Here is an 18,120-nt window from a genome sequence, read left to right on the forward strand (position 1 = left end):
TGAAATCCATTTGTCAAAAATAAATACATGTAGGTCTCTGTATTAAGGTTCAGTACAAAAGGAAAGTGCATTTAATTAACCAAGATAAATAAATAACTTTAATCAATTTTGTTTCAAAGTTTAGTCAACATTTTCTGAAGATATCTATAAAAAAAAACACACACACAAAACTGCAATAAAACTAAAATAAGAAGAACAAGGAGAAAATAATTCCTGGAAAAGACCAGTTAAGGAAAAAAAAATTCAGTCCAGTACACATGGATAGGAACTACTTCAAAGATAGAATAGTAAACACCATTATCTATAAAGTTTGGTGGAATTGTAGAAAAAAGTAAAAAAAAAAGAAAAAAAAAGATAGAAATATAAATGCGAAAATATACTAAAGTACATGGTTAAAAACACAATCTTCTGAAAATACCTAAACAATAGTACTCTGCATAGAATGACAGAAACAGTAAAATTCAAAGCAACAGCAAAAAATGCAACTTGTTCATTCAAATTTATAGATTTTGATAACAGTGTCACCATAAATAAATGAAAGCAAACACTACAAATTCTAAGAATCTCTATAAATGCATGGATAAAGCAATTGATAACAGAAGACAATGAGACCTTGATAGATAACATGATGAAGAAAGTGTCACAGTGATAAGGGCCCAGTAACATAAAACTTAACAATTGATCACAAGATACTTCTGAATACTCTTGCAAGCTTAGGTATCCATGACCAGGCTCTTGAATGGTTTAGATCTTACCTATCATACCATTCACAGTCTGTCGTTCTTGATGGTTTCACATCCTCCTCACAGTCATTAGGTTGTGGAGTACCGCAGGGCTCTGTAGGCGGACCGACCTTATTTTCAATTTACCTACTCGGTCTTCGGCATATTTTTCAAAATCACCCTGTTCATTACCATATATATGCCGATGATATACAGGTTTTCGTCTCTTTTCCTCCGGACCAAACTCAAGCTTCCCAAGCTTTGCGCATTTTGGAAAATTGCATTTCTGCCATTGACACCTGGATGAAATCAAACTCACTGCAACTAAACCACAGTAAATGTGAGTTCATGCTTTTTGGCTCCAAATCTCAATTAAGTAAACTTAACATAGACTCCATCTTCATTGCCGGTAATCCTGTTCCTCTCTCTGATTCATGCCGCAATCTTGGTGTCATTTTTGATTCCCAAATGTCAATGTCAAATCAGGTCACAACTATTTGTAAATCTGTCCGCTATCAACTGCGCAACATTGGTTTCATTCGAAAATATTTAACTCGTTCTGCAACAGAGAAACTTGTGCACTCACTCATTTCCTCACGTCTCGATTTCGGTAATAGTCTTCTCTTTAATATACCTAACTCCAAAATTACCCGACTTCAAAAACTTCAGAATTCAGCAGCTCGCATTGTTTCTCTGTCAAATAAACGCGATCACATCACTCCTGTTCTTAAAGACCTCCATTGGTTGCCCATAAAGGATCGCATAGTTTTCAAAATTCTACTTTTGGTCCATCATATCATCAATGGATCCGCACCCGATTACAACAAATCTCTTATACACCGCTATCAACCTGCACGCACACTGCGATCATCCCAATCTAGTCTCTTGCATATCCCACTATCTAAAAAATCCTGGGGCGATCGAGCCTTTGCTCATGCCGGACCAGCCCTGTGGAATTCACTACCACAGGAGCTGAAGAACTCAAACTCTGCAACATCCTTTAAGGGCAACCTAAAATCGCTTTTGTTCACCAGCAGGTACTAGGTTTGAAGACAGTAATTTTTCCTCATTTTTAAATTTGCCCTCTTTTTGTACTACTCTTAGTTCTCTTTACTTTTATGTCTTACTCTCTTAAGCGCCTTGAGCATTTAATCAAAATGGAAAAGACGCTATATAAATTATATGTATTATTATTATTATTTATTATCATGGACTGAAATTTTAAAACTGTTCATACACAATAATCAATACAATCAATCGTATAAATCATCCCAATGATCAATCACTAAGCTTTATGTTAAGGGAGCCTCACTACGTATATCAACAAGGTGACACTATTGCAGATGACAAGTGTAAACAGAGAATGAAGACCGCAGGATGCTAGCTACATGTATATCCCAACCACCACCATATGTGAAAGGAACACAGTGATTCTCATACAAGAATGAGCATGCATAATAACTGTAGATTGAAAGAGAGGGGATTGAATAAGAGCAATAATCAATTGTGATTTCTAACAATTATGATAGATGGTATCACAATGGCAACATTAGGCCAAATGCAAGCCTACCAACCTGTAAATATACACAATAGGATTAATTCATTTGAAAAATAGGAGTCACAGCATATTTCCCAAAGATGACTGTACATAATATCTGGAGTGAACAAAAAGGAGTTTTCTTTCCCTATATGATATAATGTATAATAAAAATTTTCCCCCAAAAAGGAGTAATTCTTTTACAAAGGAGTAGTTGGCAGGCCTGCACATGGCAAATCACCAGAGTATTTTAACCCAATATTTAGCATTTCTTTGGGATTTGAGCATTTAGATCTTTCGATCTCTCTAGGAAATTTTCAACTTGATATTTCAAAGCCTCTATTTTCTCCTAGTGAGCAGGAGAGTCTGCCCCCTTTTCACTATTTTTCATCATGGAATAAAATGTACATCAAACTTGGGCCGTGTCAATTAGGGAAACTACGCCATTGTTCAAAACTTACTTTCTTCACCTGTTTTAGGCAGAGCATGTGTTTTAAAGCATTTTTTTTCAACTTTGAAGCGACCCACTTTACTAAGAAAAGAAATTCTACCCCAGTGCCATTCTACTGCTAAACTAGAATCTATCATTATGCTTTCTAAACTACTCACAGAAATACAACTTGCTTTATCCCTCTTTGATTACACAAAAAAATAGCTTGATTTAAACTTTAATTCTTAAGTGGAGAGAAAATTACAAAGTAGGAAAGAAATTCTCCGCTGTTGGTCCATGAAGAACAGTGATAGGGCAAAAAGTTAATCAGTTCAAATAGTTAAGATGTGCTACTTACTAGTCTACAAGGGCTCTACATAATCTAGTAGTGAACAAGTTAATATTGAGAGAAAGCACACAGGGATCTTAAGAGGCAAGTAGGTGAAGCACACTAATATACAGCAAATAGAATAGTTCTTAAGCTACTGCTAAAATGTTACCTCATTCCATGCGTAGTCATCTTTCCATCAACATCACTTTTGAAAGTTTGGTTTCACGAAAATGCAAATAAAATATAGGACTTGAAACGACTATAAAAAACAAGTTCTTCCACAGCATACTCATACAAGCATACTGCACTGTGCATATTAAATACATCAATTTTCAATTTAAAATCAGAGAGGGATAAATAAACGATGGAAAAGAAAAATGGATATATCAAAATGCTGATCTTTGAAAGAAGTGTGTGGCCAAAAGAGGAATGTGGATATATACATATATCAAGCAAAGCAAAGCTGAAATGGTTGAAATTGTCTGAAATATATCCATCACATGCAAACAGTAATTTCATTCCAGTGATCTGATATATTTCCATAATGTACAGTTAAGATTTCTAAATGTAATTTTATTTAATAATACATTTACTCCATTGTGACTTTCATGAGCTCACTTCCAAAATACTAAAACCAATTAGACTATAATGCATAAAGTAAAATAGAGTATCTACACTTGTCAAAGTTAGAACAGTTTTGAAATTTGTTATTGTTATATTCAAAGCTGCAATCAGTGATCTTTAACACATAAAGCATTAAATTTATTATGCAAAAGTGTTATAAGACTCAACTATTTTTTTTGCACTGTGTTTTTATTTCAAGCAAATATGTTTGTATCTTAAGATAGTCAATATCTATGAAAATGTGCAAGCATATAATTGGAGAATTATAATCAAATATTATCATGAATATAAATGGAAGAAAATAAAACAAAAAATAAGCAATGAAATCATAATGGAGAAAAATTGATTGAAAGCAGTGTCCAGCCCATGAAGTATGTACATGTGTGACATGTCAATGTATATAAAGTGAATATATCAATTTATATATATTGGCACTCAAATAGTGCAAATATAATGAGCATTGGATATGATCAGAACCAATCTGTTCATAAAGATAACTGGATTAAATTGCATTGTTAATATAGTATTATGCAATGGCATCACAAAATCCTCTCTTGCATTTAAGATTTGGATACCATTTCTTGGTAGATCATGATGAAATACATCCAAAGCCTGTATGGGGGGGGGGATCCATCCATGGGGCCCAAAAAATGTGGCTGCATGAATACCCACTAAAACCCATTGAAATCAGTCAAAATTTGCAGGGTTCCAAACAGACTCAAACCAGGCCAATAACAGTGATTTCAATGGGGGCTAATTAGGCATTCATAATCATGAAGAAAGTGATGAAATGAAAAAAAAATGATGACATCATACTTTTAAACTCTTAACCAAAACAATCTATTCAAAGAATCTATTTATCAGCAATTGACTCTCTGCACAATTAAATTCCATAACACTTGAAGAAAAAATATATTGAGCAAATAAATTTCAAACTCCGACAGAGAATAATACAACACCCTGTATGTTCAATCTTACCTGAGGTCAGGATTTAATGCAAATGCAACTCCTTTCCTTTCCCTAGAGAAAAATAATAAAATCTCACAAATGAGCTTTACAAACAAAAGCACTATTGAGAGACGAAATCATAAATAAAATTAAATCATATACTATATAACTGGGTAAAATGAAGTAACTAAATTCAGTGTAAAGCCAGTTATAAGGAGGGAGTTTGTTATTTTGATGTGTATATGTAACACTTACTTTAAAATGAAATGAGTTCAAATTAATATGACATCAGAAAATCATAATACACAAATGAATGATATTATAAGACAATGAAAGGTTCAGGAGATCAAGTGATGATTTTAAAAGAGAAATTAGATTTCCATGGGCTTAGATAATAGCAATATACTGAAGTTCTACATCATGTGATATACTACCACCATTTATTATAATCATGGGTAGTTTTGACCCAATTGCATGTAGGCTCTTATGAAAGGAAAGGGGCGGGGGAAGGTAGAGGAAAAATACTGGTTAGAAAACATCAGGGAATGAACTGGCTAGGTATTAAAATGACAAAAAAATAAAGTACCATGTAGACAAAAAAAGGGAACGGAGGAAGATGGTAACTGATTATGTGGATTAGAGGGTGTTTTATTACCTTGTGTTATATTACTATGATATACTGCTTATCTAGCAAAATCCAACGCCAAGATCACAGCAATCATCAGTTTCTTTTACCCTTCACTTATTCGGTAAATGATTTATTTAAAGCATTATTTGATCAGCAATGATGCGGTGTGTTGCCTCAGTTGGTAGAGCGTTCGTCAAACCCCGGCCGCGTCAGACCAAAAGACATTAAAACATGGGAGTTGATTATTTTACTACTTTTTCCAGTGTACATGGTTCCCACAGAAATTTGAAAACAGAATTCCATGACTTTTCTATGACTAAATTGCTGCGTTTCAATGACTGCGGGAGTTATGTAGCATTTGGGATGTCACAAAACTGGGAAAAAAGGAAATCATGAACACCAATTATAATAGAGTATGATCACAGAGTATGAGAGTTGCGAGACATGACATACTGGAAAGCTGCCATAGCCAAGAGGTAATTTACAAATTTTCCAAACCTGACTTTTCCCTGACTTTCCATGACCACAAATTTTCCCAGGATTTTCCATGAATGTGGGAACCCTGAGTGTAATGCCTAGGAATCTTTACCACAAAGTATTGGGCTACACCATAAAATATGTTCAATATGTCCTATTAAAGTGAGTAAGAGGGACTCACATTGTTGCAAATAACAATAAGCCATCTATCTGAAAAATTATCATAACCTGGAATCACAACAGACAGTTTATACAAGTTATAAAAACTCCAAAACTACAGCTTATTTTCATGGTAGAGAATGGGTTACACTCAACAGCGGTTGAATCGAGACTTCTGCACCAATATACAGGTCTGTACCCTTCTGCAGTCTGTTTATGCATGCAGGTAACCAGAACCAACAAATAAAGACATCCGCATACAATGTCCTGACCATGAATAAAGCAAAACTTTCAAAATAAAACACTGACCAAGAGAACAGTGTTTCACACAGAGTAACTTTGTAAAGGAACATTGAGTTGAGCAACATTGTGTACATGGTATTAACGTAGGTCTTTTGAATCTCCTGCAGGAATATGACGTGCAAAAGGTGTTCCGAATTGCTTGCCTGGAGATAAAAAGAAAGAGTTAGAAAAGTACGTATTGATATCATGGACATTTCTTACTCATGGTTGTCTTGTTTCTTGTATCTGCTAAATGTACCTCCATCCACCTGGTCAGCCATAGGGAAGTATTCAGCATCCTTTATGTTAAAGATAAACAAAGAATACACAACAGAGAATGACAGAGAGATAGAGTGTGTGGGAAAGAAATAACTTTATGCAAATTAGATAGAATATCCAAAATAACGCATACTAATTTATTATATTCATGTACAGAAAATAACTTGTCGGGTATCGCAACGCAGTTTGCTCAACATATTTTAAAGACTGCTTTACAAAAGTTCTTTTGTGAATCAGATTTTTTTTTTTACATAGATCTCGGTTGAGAGCATTTCTCTTACGACCAACAATGGTAAGCAAACTTGGCAAGCGAAATGATTCCCTGATGTACATCAATTATATCTAATCAATAAAAACAAGATTTATAATTCATAAAGGTGCCTTCAACTGTAGAGTTACAAAGACAGGGAATGAGATGCAATTCAGATATTGAAAAATATAAAGGAGGTGCCGTGGCCGAGTGGTCTAAGGCGCCTGGCTATACATAGAAAGTCCTGGGTCCGCTCCCCGGCCGCAGCACCTATTCCATGAGAAAAGCATTTAATGTACAATGCTCTTTTATCCTGCTTTCAAATAAATGAAAATGCTTTATGCATTATTGGTAACTTGGTGTGCACTTGTTTAAAAATACATATATATAAAGTCTCTGAAATCATTTTATTTTTAGTATACAGGAGTCCTTGATTAGTGGTAGAGTGATACATGTTGCCAAAAGTTTGTACAAGTATGAAACCTGTATTTCTTTCAGCTGCCAGACTTCAGAAAGTTTTGACATTCAACAATTTAATGGAAACACAATCCACTCACCATGCCTTCTGTATCCAAACCATAGCCAAAGAACTTGGTACAGAAATCTTGCTCTGAGTTGCACATAGGTTGAATCTCATTTAGAAGCTGGGTGAAAACCTGCACATAAACAAATATATTAAAATCTTAAGCCAGTGTCTTCTGGTTGATTGATTTATATTTTACTGCTCTAATGCAAAATCTGAAAGTATAAAGAAAAGCAGAACAAGAAGCAGGTGAAATGGGAGAACAAAAAGAAAAATAGGACAACAAAATTGAGGAAAGAAAAAAAAACACAAAAGATGATCAGGAACGAGGAAAGAGGTGGGAAAAGAAAACTAAGGAAAAAATGAGGGTGGTGGCAGCAAATAATATTGAACAGGAAGAAACAAAAAGGGGTCCCCCGTAAACATACATGTATAAACCAATACACTAATATATACCCCATTACAAATTAATATATTTTCCTCTTCTTTAAAGGTCAAGTTCACCTCAAAAAAATCTTGATTTGAATCAAGATAGAAATTTCAAACAAGCATAATGCGGAAAATTTCATCATGATGTAATCATTTATTATAAGGTTTTGTGTATTACAATGGTTGTGAATAATAGCTGCTAGAGTCCAGTAATACAATAATTTTCAAAGAGATACAACATCCAGTAATGTAAATATAATGTGAGTTCTACACTGCACATGACATTAAATCAAATTGCATTTAAAAGGAAAAAAGAGAGTGAAGGGAAGAAAAAAGGTTAGGTCAGACAACTTTTGAGGGTTCATTGATTGACAGGTTGTATATTACACAGGAAATTCTTGTGGGTAATTTACATCAGAGGCATCTATGAAACTTACAATACAGGTGTGTAACCATAGAAACCTTGTAAATTACAGGAGATGAGAAATCTACAAGAAATATCTGGGAGTACATTTTGTGGCTGAATCTGTAAACAAGGAGTCTAATTTACAAATATTCTTGAGCCATTTAAAGTGTGAAGATCATTTTCAAGCTTTGAGCAAATTACATAAGAAAAAGCGTCTCCTTGCCTCTTCTCCAACTCCTCTATTGATTTTTCTTATTGTTCTTTTTTCCCCCTTCCACCCTCTTCTCTTCTCCTTCCTTCTTTCTTTCCTTCCTTCCTTCCTTCCTTTCATTCTTTCTTCCTCCTCCTCTTCTTTCTTCTTCTTCTTATTCCCTTTTTTTGCTTAATGTTCTTCTTCCTCCTCCCCATTTCTTTCAATCTTTTTTCCTTCCTTCCTTCCTTTTTTCTTTCTTTCTTTCTTTCTTTCTTTCTTTCTCTCTCTCTTTCTTTCTTTCTTTCTTCCTTCCTTCCTTTCTTTCTTTCTTCCTCCTCCTCTTCTTTCTTCTTCTTCTTATTCCCTTTTTTTTGCTTAATGTTCTTCTTCCTCCTCCCCATTTCTTTCAATCTTTTTTCCTTCCTTCCTTCCTTCCTTCTTTCTTTCTTTCTTTCTTTCTTTCTCTCTCTCTCTCTTTCTTTCTTTCTTCCTTCCTTCCTTCCTTTCTTTCTTTCATTCTTCCTCCTCTTCTTTCTTCTCCTTCTTATTCCTTTTTTCGCTTAATGTTCTTCTTCCTCCTCCCCATTTCTTTCAATCTTTTTTCTTTTCTTTCTTTCTTTTTTGTTTTCTTCCTCTTCTTCTCCTTCTCCTAACCCTTGTCCCACTTCTTTTCACTATTCCTCCTACTTTTTCTAATCCTCCTCCCCTTTTTTTTCTAGCTTAATATTCCTCCAATTTCTTCTCTACATCCTCCTCTTATCTTCCTTCCTCACCTCCTCAATCATTATTTATATCCTTCTTTTTTCTCCTTGCATTTAAACTATTTTTATTAATAATATCATTTCCCATTCCAAAGAACAATACAAACAGGAAGACAAAATCCTAAAACCAAAACTCACCATGTCAAATTTCTGTTTCTCATTGAGGTCTGTCTCCGCTGCTTTCAGGTTGGCCGAGAACTCCTGGAGTGATGGGGTACTGGCCTTGGTCCTGGTCCCACTCCTGGATGGTTCTGGGGTTGCACTGCCTTTATCTCCCTTCAGACCAAACTTCTTGATATCTGTTGTCTTTCCTTTCATCATGACAGCTTGTCTAGCTCTCTCAAAGAAGTCCTTTAACTCCCTCTCATAGACCTTCTTCAGGTTGTCTGTGTAGATCTAACAAAGACAAAATAGTGAGATGGAGAACAAAAATAGTTCAAAATCTAAGTGTTTATTTTTTTCAGAAGCTTTCTCTCATAGACCTTCTCCATTACTTGGCGAACCTGTCCCCTTCCTATGTTGGGCAAATATATTCCATCCAACATTTAATAATTTATATAACTATTTTGGAGTATTAATTGCTCACATATATAATTGAATATTTTCATAAGTTTACATGTATGTACATACAGTGGTGCTATAAAGTTAGAGAACCCCAGCAGAAAATGAACATATTTAAAAGAGTTCAAGTTCTGCCATGTTTTAGATATTTAATTGTGAAGTCGGGTGACAATTTGTTTTTTCTAGGTTAGCCCAACATTGCAGTGTTGTTGTTGTCTACATTTAGCACTAAGCATGACAGAGTGCATTTTGTGGAGTGGTTCACTAACTTTATAGCATCAATGTATATAGTAAACTTGTAGCTACTTTCATTATTTTAAAATAAACCATTCAATCTTTAATATTTCATTACTTCAACTTACTTTCCCTAGTTGCTGAAAGCTTGTGCGATCTGCCTTTCTAAGCCACTGCATGAGTTCAGCATAAGGAATGAGATCTCGATGGAAAGTAAAATGCTTAGGAAGGGTCAGTCTATTACCTAATGTAAGCATCATCTCACTCATGTCTGCACCCTGTAATCAGAAAAAAATATATATAGTATAGTTCTAGTAAATCTTATATCAATTATTCATTAAGTTGAATAGTAAATTAAATATGATAGATTTTTAAAAAATGAATGAGGCCTGGAGCTTAATTCATTTCAACTGGTACAGAGTATAGTAAAAAGGTCTTCAAAATTCTATATTAGATTAAAAAATATTTACTTTTATGCATGGAATATCTTGACAAATATAGAATGAAACAAATGAAATACACTGTATGTATACATTTTTAAATAAATTATTTTCTGATGCATATTGATAGGTCTGTATAAAAGGAAATGACATACAAGATTTTACATCTGCAGTTCATTTCACACAAACTAGTAGATTTCCAAGATGTTGGGCACTGATGCATATGAATTACTATTATGGTATCTTTGCAATCCAATAGTACATTACCATAAAATTATTTTTCATGCAATGAGGTCCTTGAGTCATGAAACAATAATTGCAAATTTCAGCATTCATGATTTTATGCTTAATCGAAACATAAGTTAACTTCTCACTTAAAGATATCAATATTTAAAATGTATTCTTACCTGTTGTATAAAGATGTTATTGAGATGTATGGCAAGTCTTTGTGCAAATTTCTCTTGTAGATTAGTTAAGAGTTCTCTTTGTTCTACCACTGCCCTCATCTTGCCAAGACCTGCAGTCAAAAATAAAGGGAAAAATATTTTCTAAGAATAAAAAATATTAATAATAATCTTTCTACTAGCAAGGATTTGAGAAATCATTAATCGAAGTTAAATACTGTTTTGGTCGCGAATACCGTAAAATGACATAACATTATCAAGATCTGCTCAAATAGCTGGCATAAAGATCCTCAATTACTCAGAAAAGTACTTGTAACACGATTTGAATTCAAGAAAACATATCAACAGGAAAATAGCTACATGCACTTATTTACTAAATAGAATTTTCCGTTTCCACAGACCTATATTAATGAATACTCAATCAATTCAGTTAATCCATGTCCAGTTGAACAGTTTCTAGTTCACACACACCTGGTAAGAGCTCTGCATCCATCTTCTCCTGCAGAACCTGAGCTGCAGCAGTACAGTCCATGATGCCTTTGGGTGATCCTAGATCCCTGTCTAGTAGGGCTAACTGCTGCTGGTGAGGCATGTCCAGCTTCTGCATGATTGTCTCAACAGCTGTCAGGAGCTGACCATGATTCTGACTCTGGATCTGGATCATAGAATCCTTCTGCTCCATGATCTCCATGTGGACCCGCACACCCTGGAGACGGGAAAATTTTTTTTTAATGTATTAAACAAGAGGCCGTTACAGAAAGATGTTTATAAGCATGAGCTTATGCATGACTGATGACTCTTTCTTGGGCTAAATGGAATACCACAAATTACCTTATCATGGGAGTGCATTTCCAAACCTCAAAATGTGAAAAATATTACATTTTCCATTAAGTGGCTTGTTACAAATGAGATGTTGACCTAATATCCAGAGAATATTCTCATGTTTTACTATTTTCCTTTTCATTTCCTTTCATTTGTTTTTCTTCTGTTTTTCCCCTCAGGCATGAACCTGGAAGGGGGGGGGGGGGACTGCTACACAAGCCCACTATCTCTATGCCAGTGCTGCAAATGTTTTTGTCAAAAGAGCCTTATATAATAATATAGGTATATTTACCCAGGGAAGCCACTTCAGTTATGAAAACTGTTCTCCCAGCGGGCCCTGCTATTATTATTACCCCGGCTTTAGCTGGGCTGCCTAGATGCTCAAAGCATTTAAAGAGTTTCTTCCTACTTGGTAACCATTCACTTCACCTGGGTTTAGTGCATCACAGTGTGGATAAATTTCTTACTGAAAGAAATTACGCCATGGCTGGGATTCGAACTCCCGACCCTCTGTTTCAAAGTCAGAAGACTAATCCACTGGGCCACAACGCTCCACATTATATCACATATGCAGAGATGCCAACTTTTGGAAATCAGAATTAGGGAGGATTTGCAACCGCCACCAAATTATGTGCGCATAGCGCACATCTCGAGCGCAGAGCGCTCGACCCTTGCGGCTGGGGTCCAGGGCCCGCCTTAGGGCCCTGGAAGCTCTGGGTTTCTAGATGCTCTCTGGTGCAATCTGACCCTTATTTTGGGGCATTTCACATGTTTTGAAATAAACATTATTCCCACTTTTTTAACATAAAAAATATCAAACATGTCAAAAATGCATTTTCACATGTAAAAAAAAAATGAGGGGACAAATGAAGTACCTGTTCAACAACAATAATGAGGAATTATCACTATCGGCTATAGGCAGGTTGTGTTCCACTATAAATCCAGTAAAGAAAAGCTCAGCGCTGGTCCCTTGCTTGGTGAAAATAAAGACAACAGGGTACTAGTGGAGCTAGAGCTCGAAGATCTTGTCTTCGCAATGTCCGTAGGCCTATGCCGTTTGCTCCCGAACGTTTGTGCTTCGGAATTATCATCACGACCTCCCTGCTAAACTGAAATGTCCAAGCTGCAAATTGCGCAAAATGCATGGTAAATTCCTCTTTCTGACTTCCGAACACACAGGTACTGGAGACTTTATTCAGTCTTATACTTCTGAGAACATTTCTTGGTCTTCTTTTGTTGATTTTCCGCCATTTTGTGTCAATATCAACCCATCAAATCACACACCGTTATTCCACCGCACGACTTGACAAATCCAGTGGCCGTGAGCGCACACGCCTCGCGAAGCTAGCCGGGCCTACCGGCCTGGTGCACAGTGGATTTCCGTTGGGCATATCACATGCACCAGCTTTTCGCTGCTCCTCATTTGTCTACCTTTCACACAGAATTAAGTAGCAGCGAACGTAATGGAGTTACTACATGCTAAAGTTAGCAGACGATACATGTCCTTCCAATCCAATTTGATCAATTAATGCAAAAAAATTGTAATTTCGGGAGGATAAGGATGGTAATCGTAAAGGCGGGAGTTGGGATGAATTTTCGGGAGCCTCCCGATGAAATCGGGAGGGTTGGCATCTCTGCATATGGACGACCTGACTATATAGTGCGTCCCAGAAAAAACGAAACCGAGATTTAGCGATCATTTATCATTACTTAATCATAAATAATATAGACAAATGACCTACCAATTTAAAGCTTAGAATCTCCTCTTTCATCTGATATTACTTAGATTATTTCTCATTCACGCATGAGTGAGCAAATGCAATTTGAAGAAAGGATATCAAAATCTCATTTGGCGGGGGGTATCTGCGTTTCAAAAAGAAACCCACATTTTTGAAAAGTTCAATATCTCCTCTTTAATTTGATACCTAAATTACAGAAAATGGTCACGAAATAACAAAGTTCTGGTCATTTGAAATAAGGCTTGAATTTCAATAATTTCATAAAATGAAGAGGTTCTCTAGGATGGCTTTCAAACTCTCTCGACACTCTGTTTTGTTGACGATCAGCCATGCATTAAATCTTTTGTTCACCATCGAAAGCTTCTGTGGGAAACCGGTGAAAACACGTTTATCTCATGAAATTATGGAAATGCAAGCCTTATTTCAATTGAACAGAACTTTTTTATTTCTTGACCATTTTTTGTAATTTTAGTACCAAATTAAAGAGCAGATATTGAACTTTTCAGAAATGTGGTTTTCTTTTTGAAACCCAGATAACCCCCGCCAAATGAGTTTTCGGTAACCTTTCTTCAAATTGTTTTTGCTCGCTCATGCGTGAATAAGAAATAACCTAAGTAATATCAGATGAAAGAGGAGATTCTAAGCTTTAAATTGGCAGGTCATTTGTCTATTCTATTTATGATTAAGTTATGATAAATGATCGCTAAATCTCGGTTTCGTTTATTCTGGGACGCCCTGTCTAGTACCTTGAGTAACTACCTACAGCAGGAGGGGGCATACAAACATGAGGAACAGAAATTGCTTTATCACGATATATTAAAGGGGAATCCAACCCAAATAAAACCTTGTTTTAGAGAAGAAAAAGAAAAATCAGACAAGTTGATAGGTGAAAGTTTAAACAATATGGGACAAACAATAAGAAATATATGAATGTTTAAAAGGCGTAAAAATTGGTAATCACTATACCCATGGAAACTTCAAATTGGCCGCATATGTGATGTCATATTGATGTAAGGCAAGGGCTACTCTTCCATGTACTCCAATACATAAAATGGCTAAAATGTCATTATTTTCAAAAGTTATACTTCAAATTATATTTTTCTTTCATGATGACATAAAAAAATATACTACTTGGGTTATATTTAGATTACTGCCCCAGAGGAATGGGTATAGGAGAAAACCACAAATCCCTGATAATTAAGTACATGGCCTATGGCTTACGGAAAGTTGTCCATGCCCCTTGTCATAATCTACTAACAATACATAGTCTTCGGGATCTCAATTTCAAATCAGCCATAACTCTCTTATCGCTTGTCCGATTTCTTACAAATTTTCCAACACAACATTTATGACCATGGCTGGGTTCCCCTTCAAAACTGGAGATAAATTGAAAACATGAATGAAAAAAATCAAAGCCCTACTTAAACCTCTGTACATGTTTGCTCTTTTGTTCTATCTTTCTGTGGATGACACACACATAAGGAATTTCAGATTTAATAGACTAGCCCATGACACAGAATCTTCTCCAATTAACATTGCATTATCACCCATATTCATGAGAAAACTCAATCTCCCTGATGCCTGATAAAGAGAATATACTAACCTCTAACATCTTGTCATACTCATCAAGACTAGACTCCACCTTATTGACCTCTCTTAGACTGTCATCAAGAAGAAACATAAGTCTAGCAACCTCCTGCTGAGACTCTATGATAGAATGGATGTTAGCCTGATGGAGGAAAAAGGTCACAGGTCACTTTATACTGTCACTAAAACCAAAGGGAAAGTTAATTTGAACTGAAATACATAATCAATAATTTACCCATAAACATAAAGAAGGTTCCATAGATTTTCATGGAAAATTGTTTATGATATTTAGTAATAATTTGTATGAGGCTTTGTCAAAGACTTAAAATGTACTGAAAGTAAACTTGTTTGGAGGTGTAATGGAAGAATGCATTAATATACAAATAGCGAATAGGCACGAGTGCGAGATTTAGCATTAAGTGAAAGAAAGATGCTCTATTCAACGAGGCGTTAGCCGAGTTGAATAGAGCGTTTCTTTCTTTCACCGAATGCGAAATCTTGCTCCATTGCACGAATAAGAATATTCGCTATTTGTGTTGTACAACGCCTCGGAATCTAGCGAAAATATGAAAAACCAAGAGTTTTTCCCTGCAGTAATCTATGAAAAGTGAGCAAAAATATTGAAAGCGAAAAGCAAAATCCCACAAGCGCACATGATCTTGGACAGCATTGCGCATTTAGCCAGCGGGCTGTACGCGCATTGTCACCTTATTCAATGAAATCGCATTGTGACGTCACCTCTTAAAGCAGTGCAATGGTACATTTTGGATGGTACGTCTTGTGTGCAACGGTACGAATGTGTGACATTCAGTCTCCCATTTGATCGCGTACAACAAGCTAAGTCGGCGTTGTACAACAAGCATTAAATCAAAAGAATACGAATAATGATATGTAACAATGATAAATGTGTTTCTGTTTGTTTAATAGCATATTGTGAGTATGCAAATGACAATGAAACCTAATTAAAAACATACAAGCTTTCTTTACTTTCTTATTTTTGTCATCATTAATTTGTTATGTTACAGTTATCAATGAAATCATCATCTGTGTTAGATGTTTAGACTTTCTACTTATACCTACCCCATCAAGAACAGACAAGTCATTGGCTAAGCGTTCAATGAAAGCCTCCGCATTGCCAATAGCAAATTCACATTCAGCCATCATCCTCTCTAAATCTGTTTCTTCTCTTCCTGATAATGCTTGGTAATCTTCATTGCTAAGTTCATCCTCTGATTGAGCTACCTTTGCTTGCTCCAATGATAAATATTCTGACAAGAAAACAAAAATAAATGATGAAGGTTTGCCAGACACCATGTACATGTACGAGAAAGACCATTGAGCGAATAACGTGCGAGCACCAGCACAATCAGCTTGCACCACACAAAGATTATGCCAACAGGAATATTCTTTTAAGGACATAATGGTTAGCTCATGAGACATGAATTTCATATTGTACATAATTATCTCGATATCTGAACGATTGCTTAGTCTTTTAAAGCTCCAGCGATTCCTGTTTGAACTCAGTTTGCAATCATTAACAATGGTAGCTGATGATTTTTATCTTGACTCTCAGGAGAAAGTAACTATTAATTGCCAGGGACACAAAATTCAAATGTTGGGCTTACAGGAAAATTGGCAATTAATGTAAACTAATAATCAATTTGCAACCATTAGATAAAGATCACATATTGGAACTAAAATGATAGGGACACAAAATTAAAAGGTTTGGCTTCCAAAAAAAGGGTCAATTAATGTAAACAAATAATTAATTCGCACCCATTAGATAAAGATCACACATTGGAACTAAAATGCCAGGGACACAAAATTAGAATGTTCGGCTTACGGGAAAAGTGGCAATTAATGTAAACAAATAATCAATTTGCAACCATTAGATAATGATCACATATTTGAACTAAAATATCTACATTTGAGTTATCAAACAGATTGATAAAGTGAAATGTAGAATGAAGTAAAGTGAAATAAAAAACATACCTTCCAGGAGGGCTGGCTTGACATTAATAAAATCTGGTTTCTTCAGCTGCTTTAAGTATCTCTGGCTCAACTGTAAAACAATATCAACAACATCAAAACTTGTATCGATGATTTATCAAGACTTAGTACAATACAAATATAGAAATTACCTATCATTGTAGAGCTTTGAGTCCCCTCTTTCATCTGGGTCCAGTAACACAAATGTTAGCGATTGATTGTACGCTTGATTTCTATGAAAGAGTGTACATTATAGTCAAGTAATCAATCATAGAAAAATGTTCTACGATCATTGCTAAGCTTTGTGTTACAGGGCCCAACTTAATATGATTCCCCATTCATGCTTGAGTGAGTAAAAACAATTTGAAGAAATGATATGAAAACTTCTTTTGGCGGAGGGTAACAGAATAAAATAAAAAAAAATCATGTCTAAAAATGTTCAATATCTGCAATTTCATACCTCAGACAAAGAACATGATCAAGAAATAAAGTTCTGTTTCAATAAAATAATGCTTGTATTTCTATAATTTTGTTTAAACAAATGTGAATTCTCAGATTCCCTATCGTAGCTCTAGCACTATTAATTAAAGACTCCATGCATAGCTGATCGTCAACGAGTGTAGAGTTAGTCTGGCCACTAACCTGTAAAACATCTTTATTTAATAAAATGATTTACATTTCATATCTAAAAAAAATTATTGAAGTTTTCAGACATGGGACTATTTTTTCTAAAGTCAGAAAATGCCCGCCAAGTGACTTTCTGACATCCTTTCTTCAAATTGTTGAAAGAGGAGACTCTATGCTTTACAATGATTGCTAGTGCTATCCATTTTGAGTGGCGATGACTTTTGAAACCGCCCAACGACTGTTTTATTACTTGGAATTCAAACTACAATAGGGTAAAGATAGAATACACAAACCTTCCAAAGTGATGAAATAAAAGCATTCTTCTCAGCTACATTGCTTGCTATCCATCTATAAACCTTCTCAAAATGGAGGTCAAAATCAGGAACATCCTATGATATATCAAAAGAAACACAAATTCAAATATCAAAATTATGAAAATATCCAAAGGGAAATGCACAAAAAATTAACGATAGCATCAATTTTTAAAATGACAATATTGAAAAGACTTTCAATTTCCTTTCACAGATTTTAATCTTGATAAATCTGTCTTCAATTTAGAAAACCTACTACCTCAATCCAACTCATCAGGGTCTGAAGGGAAAGGGTAAAAAAAAAGATCATCCAAAAAATTTTAACCATTGCTGTTCTTCTCAACATCCTTTTTGCATGTTAATCTCAGCTGAATAAAGTGACTTAAGAACATTGATAATTATTCATGAGGATGATGTACTGAAATTG

The 18,120-nt window shown here is 35.2% G+C and overlaps 1 protein-coding gene across 3 annotated transcripts in view; it reads right to left on the reverse strand.

The window, feature by feature from the left end:
* The window catches only part of LOC121417287 (exocyst complex component 1-like), a 36,796-nt gene that overhangs the window by 10,227 nt on the left and 8,449 nt on the right, over nt 1-18,120 (reverse strand). The window contains exons 5-16 of one of the 3 annotated variants that reach the window (XM_041610970.1): nt 17,676-17,771; nt 16,759-16,828; nt 15,847-16,034; nt 14,783-14,908; nt 11,090-11,324; nt 10,622-10,731; nt 9,903-10,052; nt 9,118-9,375; nt 7,225-7,323; nt 6,361-6,437; nt 4,623-4,664; nt 3,190-3,225 (exon numbers count right to left, since the gene is read on the reverse strand). In XM_041610970.1, coding sequence (XP_041466904.1) covers nt 3,190-3,225; nt 4,623-4,664; nt 6,361-6,437; nt 7,225-7,323; nt 9,118-9,375; nt 9,903-10,052; nt 10,622-10,731; nt 11,090-11,324; nt 14,783-14,908; nt 15,847-16,034; nt 16,759-16,828; nt 17,676-17,771 — 1,487 coding nt within the window. The remainder of the gene's footprint in view (nt 1-3,189; nt 3,226-4,622; nt 4,665-6,360; nt 6,438-7,224; nt 7,324-9,117; nt 9,376-9,902; nt 10,053-10,621; nt 10,732-11,089; nt 11,325-14,782; nt 14,909-15,846; nt 16,035-16,758; nt 16,829-17,675; nt 17,772-18,120) is intronic. The other 2 variants (XM_041611053.1, XM_041611128.1) reach the window with 2 other exon arrangements.

Source organism: Lytechinus variegatus, chromosome 1, assembly GCF_018143015.1.
Source record: "Lytechinus variegatus isolate NC3 chromosome 1, Lvar_3.0, whole genome shotgun sequence".
In the NCBI taxonomy this organism is placed as follows: domain Eukaryota; kingdom Metazoa; phylum Echinodermata; class Echinoidea; order Temnopleuroida; family Toxopneustidae; genus Lytechinus; species Lytechinus variegatus.